Genomic DNA, 14,307 nt, shown 5'->3' with positions numbered 1-14,307 from the left:
AAGAATAAGATCCAATGGTTGGAAGTTTGAGCTGGGTGAGGTCAGGCTGGAAAGAGATGCATTTCTAACATTGTGCATAATTGACCTTTGCTCAGATCATCTCAAGATATGGCAGATTCTTTGGTTTGAGTGTTTAAAACAGCCTTGGTTGTCTGTCTTTAATGTCTGTCTCCTTGTGAGCCAGAAGCTGTAGGGGAGTATTGTAGGAATGGTTCAGTGAAGTTTTGTCTGTATTTATGTGAGTGTACGAGATCATAAAAGAATGAGAATGCATATAACGTGGTATTGTTATTTTAATAATCCCTGTAATCACATTTGTGATTATTAAACAGTATGGTATAATTAGTTTGTGTCTGTTACCTCATATTTCTTCTCATTCTTTATTCTTTTTGAGGGCTCTAAGTCCCTCATGTAAGTGCTGCTCCTGGATCATGAGGGTTGGATTGTGCATTGACTGTGTGAGTTGTAGAAAATAAGTTCTGTTTGGAAGCAGTGGAGAGCTCTGCAGCATGTTGCTGCTTTTGGATAATGTGGAACTCTGGTCTTGGCTTCCTAAGCATACCTAGGGCAAGAAACTCAGTGCAGCAAAAAATTCTAGTTTACTCCTTTCTACTCTAGTATAGTCCAAAGACTCTTTCAGAGCTCAGAACAAAAAAACCCCACCCAAATAGTAAATATTTTGTATACAGGATGATGAATGCCTGGGCAATAGGGTAAAGTAGTGGTTAGTTCTGTAGAAAGTTGTGTAACTTAATTGTTTTGACCTTGATTTGCTCAGTGATACTTACCTTTCTATCTGTTGCAGAGTATAATTCTGTGTTGCCCAAGTGCCCTTGTGTGGCATTACTCCTTAACTGATAGCAGGATAAAAACTGGCTCTCCACTGGACCACTTGCCTATAGCCCCATCCAACTTACCCATGCCAGGAGGGAATTCAGCCTTTACACAGCAGGTGAGCAGCCTTCAGCAAAGGGAGCTCTTGTGGTCTGAGATAATAGCTATGTCTTAGCTCTTTCAGAGTTTTCTTTTCATGTTGTGTGATAAGCAGAGCTGGAGGTGCTGTCTCACTCCCCAGGAATTAACTGCTCCCATTCTGCTATAAGCAAGACAGTGATGTCCTTGGAAGATGGGCACAATCTAACCTTAAGTAGAGTTACTGTCATGCTCTCTGTTTTCTGATAATTTTGTTCACAGGACTTCTGAGGCATCCTTATGTTTGTTTACACAAGTCCATTGCTTTTAGGTTCGGGCAAAGCTGCGTGAGATCGAGCAGCAGATAAAGGAACGTGGCCAGGCTGTGGAGGTTCGCTGGTCGTTTGACAAGTGCCAGGAAACCACAGCAGGTAACTTGCTGTAGGATAAAGTTTCTCTTCCCCTGCTCCATGTGTTACCCTGACAAACTTCCAGTCTGGCTGTTCTCTTTGATTTTTCTTATTTGCTACTGTTCGTGTTTACTGCCGGGGGAGGAAGAAATGGCATGCCTGGTGCTGTGGGCCATCCCATTGCCAAAAAGACCAACATTTTGGTGGTGACACAAACCACAGAGCCATGTGTTAATAGACTGGGTCCATCTGTTTCTTCCAGTGTCATTGCCTGCAACTGGAAGAGTAGAAGAGAAAATAACCTGTGTTCCAGAATGCCTTATTAATGGTCCCAAGGTTCTGAAGTCCCTTTTGATCACCCTTGGATTACACACTGCAACTTCATCTCCCCCTGTGTGGGAGACCAGTAATGGGTAATAGTGTGAGGGATATACCAGGCTAGGAAGTTTCATGATATGATGTCCCCAACCCAGCCCCCAGGGAGGCAGCAGCCTTCCCTTAGAGAAGGGTCCATCTGCCTTTTGGATGAAGGGTCCAAACTTTCTGTTCCCCTTAGAAGAGAATCACCTGTAACTACAACTCATCTTTTCTTCCTCATGGAACGGGTCTTGATACGAGGCGTAGGACTTTCTGACCTTGGAAACACATCTGGTATTGCTCTACAGTCTGTTGTACCAGGTGCCAAATATGCATTTCTCTTCTCTGTTCTCTTCTAGGTTTCACTATTGGCCGTGTCTTGCACACTTTAGAAGTTCTGGACAGTCACAGCTTTGAAAGATCTGACTTCAGCAACTCTTTGGATTCCTTGTATAACAGGATATTTGGGCTGGGTCCAACTAAAGACAGTCATGAGGTGCCCTGGGACTTTGCTGCTGGGCCCTGGTCTTGGACGTGGCTATGTTCTTGTTTATATCCCACTGTTACTGTCCTGTGTCTGCAGAGAGCTGACTAGGTAGTGGCCTTTGGCCAAGAGATGCGATCTCCATTGAAAAGGATTTCATGCAACCTTGTTAGGGAGGTACTAAAGTGAGAGGGGGGTCTGTGCTCTAGAAAGTCTACATGAACAAATACGTGTAAGCTTGGGAGAATTCACACAGCTGAGAAGAGTCTCCTGATGAAAGACATCAGATTGATGATAAAGACTTGTTATGTGTCTGAGAGGAGTAAACTTGTCAAACTGTGAGCTGGCTGCTGCTTCCTGGAAGTCTGGGAGCTCACAGTTCAGGTTCCTCTTAGCCTGGGAGATGACGTATTTATGATGTGTAGGACCATAGTGCAACCAGTACTATATTGGTTCCTGGAAGTGGGCTGCAGCACTGGCTGTTTGCACACTTTGTATAATGCTGTCAAGAAACTGTGTTTCACTCAGTGCTGTGATTAGCACTTCATAGATGTGCTGCTGGAAGAGAGATGATTTCCTGAAGCAGAATCAGTCTGGAGATTTTTAGGGGCTATGGTTCACCTCATGTTGCAAAACAGAGTCAGAGGAGGAGGGCTCTAGCTTGACATCCATCCTTTCTGTTAGGAAGAGGGGAATGCAGCAATCTTTAGGCTGTGCTTTATTAGAAGTAGACTCTCTGTTCTGTCTGCTCCCCCCTCCTGTTTGGCTCAGGTTCTCACTGCAGTGCTTATATGTCAACAGATCTCCCCGGACGACGATGCGGTGGTGGCCTTGCTGTGCGAGTGGGCTGTCAGCTACAAACGCTCCGGACGCCACAGGGCCATGGTGGTGGCCAAACTCCTGGAGAAGCGCCAGGCAGAGATAGAGGCTGAAGTAGGTCCTTACTCCTGGAAGACTGTCAGCTGTAGGGGAGAGCAGAGGTTACCTAACTATGGTTACACGGAAAGGCAAAGGTTGATCAGTACAATGCCTCTTGTCACTGGTGCTGTTAGTGATGGCATTTGCTCCACCTAACCCAGTGTAGGTCATAAATGAGCCTGTGGGATGGTGCATATTACATTTCTTGGATACGTGTGAGGACAACTGATTGCAGTGCAGAAGCACTGGCATACTTGGAGACTTTGAAGTAGCTTACAGAAACCTGTGTGGTGGCTTGCCTGTAAGTGCAAGATAAAAAAGTTCTCTTTTTTTTTTTGGAGTTTGTGGATAGGAAGTTTCTCCACTGTGTCAGCAGCTGGTACTTTTTTCTGTTTCTGCAGAGATGTGGGGACTCTGAAGTCGTGGACGAGAAAGGCTCCATTTCCTCAGGCTCCCTCTCAGCAGCCAGTGCTCCTGTCTTTCAGGATGTCCTTATGCAGTTCCTTGACACTCAAGCTCCTATGCTAAGTATGTAATAAGAACTTGTGGTCTCCCAGTTTCTAGCTTTCCCTCTCCTGCAAACTTTGAATTTGTGTGCTGTTTGCTTGTGTGTAGGTCTTGGGTGTATCTAAATTCTCTCTCTGGCTTCCTTGCAATCCAGAGCTTACCTTGGAAAGAGAGGAAAAGCAAATTTCAGGGCCAGATGACAGAAAGATAATACAGAAGCACTTCTGTTAACAGAGCATTGGCCAAGGATAGATGAGTATAACTTAGTCAGGAATTACTTCAGGCTGAGAACTAGAGGGTGGTTTTTAAGCAGTGACAAAGATCTGGAATAGCCTTTCAGGGGAAGTACTGCAAACAGATTAAGGGGAATAGGATGCAGCTCTGAATGATGCAGGCAACTGTTTGTACACCCAGGAGTAGCACTTTTGAGGTTAAAGTCCTATGCCTCTGGGCTGTGACACTGGAGAGCATTTCACTTAACTGCTAATTTTTGAAACTGAGTTTTCTGATTTTAGTCCCTGCTGTAACCTCAGAATTGGGTACCAGTCACTGTGTTGAGATATCGGGAAACACTTTCCCACACCTTAGTTACTGGTGTTGCTCAGTGTTGCAGAAGAGCTCTGATAGCCCTGGCTGTCTGTGTTGTCTTTTTCAGCTGATCCTGGGAAGGAAAATGAGAAGGTGGAGTTCTTTAACCTGGTGCTGCTGTTCTGTGAGCTAATCCGACACGATGTCTTCTCTCACAACATCTACATGTGCACACTCATCTCCCGGGGTGATCTTGCCATGGATTCTCATGGGCCTCGCCCGCCCTCACCCTTCGATGACCCTGCTGAGGAGCATGACAGGAAGGAAGGGGAGGGGAACAGTGGCATCAAACTGGAGGTGAGAGCACCATGGCCCTCCTGTACACATCTCTCTGTTTTGCTTGCCCATTTTTACCAGCTTTGCAGCCTCTTTGCCATTACGTGCTGGAGGACGTACTAGTGACTCTTGCTCCTCCTTCCCCCACCCTATTTCCTTAGCATTTCCGTTTAAGTGGCTGGAAAGAAGCTCAGATTGTAAAGAGGAATATAGGAAGATCTTGCATGGTTTGAAACAGCAGAATGTCATGAGGTGCTGTGTGAGGCCTGTCTGTGATGATTGCAGTGTATTAGGCTCCAACTTGCCAGGCACCGTCGACCTGTTGGCATGTTGCTGTCACCGTCCAACATGGGCATCAAGTGCTGTAGTCAACAAATACTCTCTTGTTCCTTGATGCATCACTGAGATGTAAAGCTGCTCTTTCTGTTCCCAGGACACAGGTCTTTCAGAGCCCATGGACATCGACCACAACCCCAGCATGCTCTTTGATGACATGGAAAAGACAGACTTTTCGGTATGTTCCTGCCTTTTCTACCTGCTCAGTTAATAGGTCAGTATGTAGCATGTGCCTTGCATTTGTGTATCTTTCCTATAGAGCCAGTGTGCGCTGGCTGGGTTGTATAGCAGTTGACACTGTAAAAGGTTCATATAACCTGTTTATGCAGAGTTCATTAGAGTGAATCCCAGTCATTCCTGGGGTCTCAACGCTCAGGCCACTGCCAGCCCAGTGTTTGGGCAGGGTAGGAAGTGGGCTGATGGAAGGGGATGGGAAATGGATGACCATGATAGCACCAGGAGATTGGGAGTGACCAGCAATCTTTACTGTTGCATGACCATGTTCCTTAACTACCTTTTCTTATGTCTCCCTAGATGTTTTCTCCACCAATGCATTGTGAATCTAAAGCCAGCCCTTCCCCTGAAAAACCAGATCCTGAAAAGGAAGCAAAGCCTCTGCTGAAGGATAAGTCTGTGGAAGGAATGCTTGCATCCCTGTATGACCAGCCTCGGCACATCCAGTATGCAACACACTTTCCTATTCCTCAGGTATGAGACCTGCCTGTAAGTGCTCCCCTTGTGCTCTTGTGAGGCTGTGGTTCCCTGCTTTGAGTGGGTAAGGAGCAATCATGCTTTTCTGGATGTCTTCTTGCTTACTCCCAAAGAAGCTTCTGAGATGAAGCTTTGCTTTTCCTTAGAGACATCCAGATGTAAAACAAGATTAGGACATTTAGACTCATAGTTGCTAATGCAGTTGTCTCTTTTGGTTCCCCAGGAGGAGTCGTGCAGTCACGAGTGTAACCAAAGGCTGGTAGTTCTTTTCGGGGTTGGAAAACAACGGGACGATGCTCGGCACACCATCAAGAAAATAACCAAAGACATTCTAAAAGTCTTAAACAGAAAGAGTACTGCAGAGACAGGTTAGTAGAGAGACACTCCTTTCTGAAGTAGGAGCATCTTTCCACTTGGCTGGCTCCCTTGTCTGGAGTCTCACAGTGAAAGGATTTTATGTAATCTGCAGTGTGTGGTAAGAGGTATTAGCGAATGAGAGTCTGACACGGTACTCTGTTTTCAAACATACTGACTAGCAAGTCAGACAGTCAGTTTCCTGCTGACAATATCTATTTAATTGAACTTTTCTTCAGAAGAGAATTGAGTCATGCAAGGTTCAGAACGAGACCCTGGCCAAAACTTTGACTTCTCAGATTTTTTTCTATATTTTTTTGCATTTAGATCCTTGCACAGGAAGCAAAAAATACTTTGCCTGTGCATATTTGACAAAGACTTGGTTAAATGTGTCACACCATTATGCTTCAGGCACATGCTAGATCCACAGGATAGGAAATTTGGATAGCTGTGTCAAAACCAATAGAAAGCTTCTGATGTCCATCAGCTGATAATCTGACTACAATTTTTCTTTCTTAGTCTGATACCTGAAAGGCAATGTGAAATGTGGTAGAAAGATAACACTTTAAAAGGTGGAGTTCTCTGACAAACTTTGAGGCTGAACATCTCCAGTCCAGAATGCCTGTTCTCATCAGGGAATAGGTATACCTCTAAATCAAAACAGAAGGGTGCTCCAAGGAGTACCTTCATTTGGAATAGCCCTACTGTCATTCTGGAGGTTAGGAATTCCTTCCTCAGCAGTTTGTTTTGAACTCAGGTTGGTCCTTATCAAGGTCAGAGACTCAACCTTTTGGCTATACTGCATGAAAGGAGCTGGTCTTGCTGAGGGACTGACAGGAGGCAATGGCTGATGTCTAGTCCTCTGGTGAGGAAGGTAGCCTAATACTGTTTTTTAATCCTCCCAACTTTGGTAGGTGGAGAGGAAGGCCAGAAGAGGAAAAAGAGCAAACCAGAAGCATTCCCAACAGCTGAAGATATCTTTGCAAAGTTCCAGCACCTTTCTCACTTTGATCAGCACCAGGTCACATCTCAGGTATGAAAATCTCAAGGCTGCTGCCTTTCTTGGGCCGTTTGTGTTACTGAGAGCAGCTTCCTGGAGGGGAAGAGGGAGGTGGGTCCACTGAGGGACTTCTGCAAGGGAACATAGTACTGAGTGTTGTCTTGCACTTGCAGGTATCTCGGAATGTCTTGGAACAGATCACCAGCTTTGCTTTGGGAATGTCATACCACCTGCCTCTGGTGCAGCACGTGCAGTTCATATTTGACTTGATGGAGTACTCACTCAATATCAGTGGTCTTATTGACTTTGCCATCCAGGTAAGGGCAGTGTGCTCAGGTGCTTCCTGGGGAGGGATTCATCTCCCTGAAAGGCAGCAGATCTGTGCTGTGATAGTTGACCTGCTCTGGGGGTCATTGGTGACCCTCTGACCTGTGTCATGGAGGTGGTCAGATTAGGTGGCCATTGTGATGCTTCTGGGCTGCAGCTGTTAGGAAGAGGTTGTTTGTGGCAGATAGTCTTACATGTTCTATTCTGAGGATTATTTTTCCAGAGACTTTGGGCTTTTCTCCAAAGGACTTGCATTCAGTCTCTGTCTCTGGTTGCAGCAGGGCCTTGTTCAGAGTGAGAAGGGGATTGTCTGTCTTTGGCACTTTGCCCACCTTGCTCCCCTGGAAAGATTCTTGGCACGTGGCAGCTCAAGCTGCCTTCTGGATTCTGCTAAAATCCTGTTGCTGTTTCTGCAGCCTGTACCAGGTGTCTCTTGAAGCCTTGCTGATGGAATTGGGGCTGTTAGGCTGAAAAGGATAGCCAAGTGAGATTTATGCAGGATAGAACTACCAAACAAGCTGCTTGATACTACCTGCGGCCATATCCCAATCACCCTCTGACACCCAAACCCTGACAGCCCTTTATACTGCCTGAGGCATTGTGTCTAAGTGTGGGGTGCCAACTGTTCTCTAAGCAGAAAGTGCCTGGCATCCCTTTCCTGGCAGGTCCTACAGGCTGTGGGTTTGGTGTGCCTCCTCCCTTTCTGACCATACCTTACCCCTGTGGCTGTTGAAGGGTTTTTCTGTCATTGGGTGCAGTTGCTGAATGAACTGAGCGTGGTGGAGGCAGAACTGCTGTTGAAATCCTCCGACCTTGTTGGCAGCTATACCACCAGCCTGTGCCTGTGCATCGTGGCTGTGCTGAGGCACTACCACTCCTGCCTTATCTTGAACCAGGACCAGATGGCTCAGGTCTTCGAAGGGTAAGGGTGCCTTCCCCTTGCTGTGTGTAAGGAAGCAGTGTATATTCTGGGGCTTTGTAAGGGGCAGGTACCTACCTGTGTCATTCCTAAGAGGTGGCAACTTTTTGTGCCTGAGGATTCAGCTCACTTCTTTTTTTGTCTCTATACAGTCTGTGTGGGGTGGTGAAACACGGCATGAACCGCTCGGATGGCTCCTCAGCAGAGCGCTGTATCCTGGCCTATCTCTACGACCTGTATACCTCCTGCAGTCACCTCAAAAGTAAATTTGGGGAGCTCTTTAGGTGAGTCTGAAGCAGCTGAGATGCAATGGGTCCTGCCCAGTGTAGCACCTTGGCTTAACCTTTGATTGTGATTTTGTTTGATGGGATTGTCCCTGAGATACTCTCTATGGTGAACTAAGGTCTTGTGAGTAGTGGCCTGTTTGACAGGCAGAAATAACTTAGTGGGTGATCTCGACTCTTAGATCGTCAGGTTTGTTTTGGTAAATTGCCTTCAGTGTAGTCCTCTGCACCTCCACAGGTCTCTACTTACCCCACCCCTAGAGGGTAGAAGGAGAGAGTTCAGTTCCTACCAAGCTGCTGACATCCTAAATGTTGTTCTCTGCTTCTTAGTAATCCTACCATTTGGATAAAGGACCTTTGAGCTGTAACAGATAATTCAAAATGTCATTATAGTGCACAGTAACAATCAGCAAATTAAATGCTATGTATTCTTTGGAAAGGAGTGGAGAACAGACCAGAGAGCACCATTAGGGCCACCATTTAAGTCATGACACAACTGTGCCTTGTGGTTTGAGGCAACAAATTTCAAAAAGTGTGTAGTGGACTTAGGCCCAAAGGAGAGTGAGTGGATAGATTATCAGACATTTGGAATTACTTAGTTACAAGGAAGTGAATCTCCTCCCCAAAGAAGAGGAGTATGGAGAGGGAATGATAGAAACTCTGTAAAGTTCTGGTTGATATGGAAAATAAACTGAACGTTCAGTATGTCCTACAATACAAGCACAAAAGAGGAATGAACAGAAAATAACAAACGGAGAGTCTTTGTTGGTACACAGAGATTGTGAATTTCAACATGTTCTTGCCCAGGGAGGGTTTGTCTTTGCTTACCAGAGTTCAGTGGCAGCGCAGTTTTTGGTGTTCCTAATCTCTTTTCTCTCCTGGTTAGTGACTTCTGCTCCAAGGTGAAGAACACAATCTATTGCAATGTTGAGCCATCTGACTCCAACATGCTGTGGGAACCAGAGTTCATGATTGACACTATTGAAAATCCATCTGCACATAACTTTACCTACACCAACCTGGGCAAGAGCCTCAATGAAAACCCAGCCAACCGCTACAGTTTCGTCTGTAATGCACTTATGCACGTGTGTGTGGGACACCACGATCCAGACAGGTGAGAGGCAGAACTTTCAAGGTTCTACTGAGATAGTAAAATCTTTAGGTGAGGGTAAGAAAGCCAGTAGCCATTTCTTGGCTGTCTTGGGGTGTGAAGGAGGATGAAGACTGGGGTCCCTTAAAGAATGGCTGACCCGATGGCATGCATGAGTAGCAAAGCTGACCCTCTGCTTTTTTCATTATTTATTTAACAGGGTGAACGACATTGCTATCCTGTGTGCTGAGCTAACTGGCTACTGCAAGTCTCTAAGTGCCGAGTGGCTGGGTGTGCTCAAAGCTTTGTGCTGTTCCTCCAATAATGGGACCTGTGGCTTCAATGATCTCCTCTGCAATGTTGATGCAAGTGCAAACATTCAAAAGGGGAAAAGGAATTGAAGCAGGAGTGGAGGGATCCCTTGGGAGAAGGCAAAAATAAACAAGGGATGGAGGCTTTGTCTTCTGAGGGCAGGGAAGAGGCTTTGAATACCGGGGGCTGCCTTTGGTGTTTGTTGCAGCCTGGGCTGATCCTGGACACTGACCAGAGGTTATGGGCCCTTCTGCCCCCCAGCTCCTAGGCAAGCTGAGGAATTGCTGACAGAGGGAATGAGGTAGAGGCTGTTGTGATCACTGGCTGATCTCCTCTCTTCCAGGTCAGTGACTTGTCTTTCCATGATTCCTTGGCCACCTTCGTTGCCATTCTCATAGCCCGGCAGTGCTTGCTGCTGGAGGACCTGATCCGCTGTGCTGCTATCCCCTCCCTCCTCAATGCTGGTAAGTGCATCCCTGCACAAAGCTGGGCTTAGTCTCAGTTCTGACCCACAGTCAGAATGGATACTCAGTGAACCCCATAGTTGTGAAACATGCCTCCAAGTTGTAAAACATACTTCTTCTATACTTCAGAATTGAATGTGATGCTTTAGAGAGTTTCTGACCTTTTTATTTCTATCAAAAACTGGTTGTGCTGAGGTTTTTTGGGGCCTTGCTTTCTAGAGTTTGTGTGGAAGCTGAAATAAGCATGAGGAGATGTTACCAGCTGCACTGTGTGACTGGTATACTCAACTCTGAACTCCAGCAGTACACCTCCCAGTGATGGTACAGTTCAGCCTAGCATTTTGGCTAGAGCAGCCAGCTGACCAGTTGGGCCTACAGCACCTGGGTCACTGCCTTTGCTGTGCCACCAGCCTGCCCAGCTTTACTCTGGGGATTGCAGCATCCAGACTCTTGACAGGGTGAAATTGGAGCAAGCAGAATGCAGTGCATGTCACTGGGAATAATACTGATGGATTTGCTCAATTCCATGTTAATTGCTACACATGCTCCATATTTGTAAATACAATAAGGCTGCTGGAGCTTCTCAACTGGCTGCTCCAGGGCAGTGCACTGTGAATAGCTTTTGGACTGAGAGTCAGCTGTCCTGGTGCTTAAAAAATCTCAGTTGGCTGTTTTCTTTACGTAGCCTGCAGTGAGCAGGACTCAGAACCAGGAGCACGTCTGACCTGCCGGATTTTACTCCATCTGTTCAAGACTCCACAGCTGAACCCGTGCCAGCAAGACGGCAGTAAGTGAATGAACGTGGAGCCTTTATTTTGAAAGTACTGAGGCTCTTGCACCCCAAGAAGAGAGATACTAGACCTTATGATTAGAGATCATAACCTTTTTGCTTTGAATAAAGCAGGCAAAGCCTGATACACTGCTTTCTGCAGAGGACAAAGAACAGTATCCTTCCATTTATGTCATGCCATGGTAGCCAGGCACACTGGGGAGAAGGCTCTTGGAGGCAGGAAACCAGCCAGTAGAGGTGGCCTTGCTGTCACTAAACCATTAGAGTAATGATCACTTCTTTTTTTATGTCTTGAGCTTTGTATAGGCTCTTAACTTGGTGCCAGAAGCTGCTGTTTTACAGCACTCCCTTTCTGTCTGATGATGGAAGCAGTCCAGGAAGCTCTGTTCTTGGCTCTTCATCAGTATCCTGATAGTTCAGATTTCTAAATCCAGCCTGTATTCTAGGTTTTAGGGTACTGTTGGAGCTTGGAGTTCACGACACAGGCACTGCACCCCATTTGGATTTCATGGTTCAGTTGTCACAGTGTGATTGGCACTATGCTTCACGAAACTTAATTAAATGGACCTCATGTTACAGTTAGGAAAGGGACTGGCCTCGAGATTCACTGAACTGGATTTTATGTTACTTGCTGGCACATAACTCAGGCAGCTCTGGAGCCCGTGCCTTTCTCTCCTGCTGAGTATTGCCTTTCCCCTTTGTCCTCTTTGCAGACAAACCCACGGTGGGAATCCGCTCTTCCTGTGACCGTCACTTACTGGCAGCTTCCCAGAACCGTATTGTGGATGGAGCAGTCTTTGCAGTGCTGAAGGCTGTCTTTGTTCTGGGTGTGTACCTGTGTTAGCCTGAACCTGTAAGAATGTTTGTCAGGGGAGCGGGAGAAAGGCACTGTACTGTATGTGTTTGCTGTACTGAAGGCCAGAGGAGATCTGTTCCGGTGAATATGTGGCTTGTCTGTAGCCCTTTGGTTGAGCTTTGAACAGACTTTGAATCCCTTGGCTGCAGAGAGATTACTGATCCCAGAGAGAGTTCACAAAAGCTCAGGGTGTTTTTTGAGTCAGGCTTTGTGGTTAGCGTTGTTGATTAAGTGATATTTGTGTTTTTCTTTTAGGAGATGCAGAACTGAAAGGCTCTGGCTTTTCCCACCCTGGAGGTGTCGATGATCTCATGGATGATGAACTGGGCACCAGGAAGGCTGGTGGTCGAGTAGTTACTGTAGAAACAGCCAGCTTGGATATTTATGCCAAGTATGTACTAAGGAGTATATGTCAACAGGTGAGTCTGTCTCATCTCTAGGTTTGTCCTTATCCCTTCTGCAGGTGGATATATCCCATATGCCTTTCTGCAGGTTGAGTATGGCAGGTGTTTCTTTGAAAGATCAGGGAAGAACTTGTGATGTTTCTGTCAGGTGCCAGCTATGAGGATTGCTCGCCTTTGTTAGCAGAATACAGAGAGGCAAGCAGTGGTCAAGAATTGCACTGTGCAGGGCCTGCACATCCCCTTTGCTTTGGCAACAGCACAGGCCTCATGTCCAAGGAGGGGAGTGCTGGGAGTTGGATGCTGAGGTGTGTGCTGGAGGCAAAGATCAGCAGAGAAGGACAATTTGTTGAAGTGATAAATGGTATCTTTCAGAATGCATCTTAAGTGTACTTGCAGCTAGGCTGTTAATGTATCCCTGGACTTTGCATTGCCCTGTTTAGTTTATTAAAGAACAGCAACAAAAGCCTTTTGCTTAGCCTAATCTGACAGCACCAGGGTTTCTGTTCCTTTGTGGAAGACTGACAGTTGAGGAGCTGAAACCTGGCTAATAAGGAGTGCAGAGTGGAGTGGATGTTACTATGCTGTATGAAAATGGATGTTGAAGGGTTTCCTTAGCCTTGGTTGGTAGTTTATTCTGTCAACAGGAAAGATGCAGTGTTACAATTTGAAACCTGTATTTTGTATTACTAATGTGCAAACCCAACACACTGGTGCTATGTGTTGTCCTCATGCTATTGTTTATTAACTAGCTCCTTACATAGCAATGTTACCAGCCTACCAAAGGAGATTTGGAGCCCCTTATTTACAATCATAAATTCAACACACTTGTTGTTACTGAAACCTGACTGTAGCATTTACAAGAGATATTCCCTTGCTGGTCACAGTCTACATAGGAAGGACTCAAAGCAGATAAAAGTGTGTGTGTGTACAGCAGGGAGTAGCAGTGTCAGATATCACTACTCATACCATTTGTTGGTTGCAATGGTTATGTAGGAGTGAGCATGCCAATAGACACCCATGAGTTATCACCAAATTGTTCCAGAGCTCCTACAGGGTTCTTGCAGCTGTAAAGGGCTGGTAAAATGATGTGTTAAATATTAGCATTTCCAGTGTGAGCAGTGGATGCTGCAGAACTCTCACTATCAATTCTGAAATGTCTGTGGAATGCCTTAAATTATAGGTTGTGATTTCTCAATCTCAGATTTAGGGGAGAAAAGCAACAGGCACTGGAGAGGTCACCAAACTACATGTACTGGCAAAGTGGAAACTTCATCTGGGCTTAAGCTGAAGATCTAAGATGAAGATCTTGGTTCCACAAGGATTTCAAACCAGAGATTTAACCTTTCCAGTCTTTGTGCTTTAATGGTTAGAGTGCTGTCCACTGCTGAGAGGGACTTTCCAACTTTCTAGGCTTAGAATCAGCACTTGTATGTGGTGAACTGGATCCTTATCTCTTCTCCTCCGGTTGTCACTTTGCAGTGGAATAATTCTCTGATCAGGCTTGTTCTGCAGCTGCAGAAGTGCTTATGTAGCAGTCCTCTGTTGATTTTAATTTAATGAATTTGCCTAATTTTAAATATGAAAAAATTCTGCACTAACAAATGCTGCAAGTTAACTATAAATTGTGTGAAGAAGTACCTACCTCATGTTTGTTTTGGAAACTGCTGCCCTTATTACATACATTTAGGGAGCATCAACTGAAATTGAGTGGCTGACAGTAATAGTTTTCTGTCTCCCTTCTCATGATATGTGACTTTGTAAATGGCTTGCATCCAGTCAGTAGTTTTCCTTTCCAGACTTTGAGAAGTAAAGTAACTGGCGTTTGCAAAGTATGGCAGTGGGTTTTCCATCATTATTTGAGAATTGAGGGGTGTGCTTTTCCTTAAGACATGTTCTGGTTTAGCCTTTGCTGCAACCATGAATTACCTAATTTAGGACAGCTCCAGAGCTTTGCTGTGCAGCAAATAGACCAAACAATTTTAAGTGATCCCTTCTGATCTTTTGAGCC

General features: G+C 45.6%; 1 protein-coding gene across 6 annotated transcripts in view; it reads left to right on the top strand.

The window, feature by feature from the left end:
* Positions 1-14,307, top strand: part of MED12 (mediator complex subunit 12) — a 34,444-nt gene that overhangs the window by 7,498 nt on the left and 12,639 nt on the right. For all 6 annotated transcript variants that reach the window (XM_051789226.1, XM_051789249.1, XM_051789236.1 and 3 more), the window contains 19 exons: positions 806-952; positions 1,244-1,343; positions 2,039-2,175; positions 2,965-3,096; positions 3,483-3,609; positions 4,244-4,473; positions 4,886-4,966; positions 5,323-5,496; positions 5,723-5,867; positions 6,768-6,886; positions 7,027-7,170; positions 7,939-8,102; positions 8,252-8,383; positions 9,270-9,497; positions 9,694-9,838; positions 10,129-10,249; positions 10,935-11,036; positions 11,753-11,866; positions 12,151-12,314. In XM_051789226.1, the coding sequence (XP_051645186.1) occupies positions 806-952; positions 1,244-1,343; positions 2,039-2,175; positions 2,965-3,096; positions 3,483-3,609; positions 4,244-4,473; positions 4,886-4,966; positions 5,323-5,496; positions 5,723-5,867; positions 6,768-6,886; positions 7,027-7,170; positions 7,939-8,102; positions 8,252-8,383; positions 9,270-9,497; positions 9,694-9,838; positions 10,129-10,249; positions 10,935-11,036; positions 11,753-11,866; positions 12,151-12,314 (2,706 nt within the window). The remainder of the gene's footprint in view (positions 1-805; positions 953-1,243; positions 1,344-2,038; positions 2,176-2,964; positions 3,097-3,482; positions 3,610-4,243; positions 4,474-4,885; positions 4,967-5,322; positions 5,497-5,722; positions 5,868-6,767; positions 6,887-7,026; positions 7,171-7,938; positions 8,103-8,251; positions 8,384-9,269; positions 9,498-9,693; positions 9,839-10,128; positions 10,250-10,934; positions 11,037-11,752; positions 11,867-12,150; positions 12,315-14,307) is intronic.

Source organism: Manacus candei, unplaced genomic scaffold (genome assembly GCF_025592945.1).
Source record: "Manacus candei isolate 608988 ecotype Guabito, Panama unplaced genomic scaffold, ASM2559294v1 h1tg000003l, whole genome shotgun sequence".
NCBI lineage: Eukaryota > Metazoa > Chordata > Aves > Passeriformes > Pipridae > Manacus > Manacus candei.
This window is presented reverse-complemented; position numbering and strand designations above follow the sequence as displayed.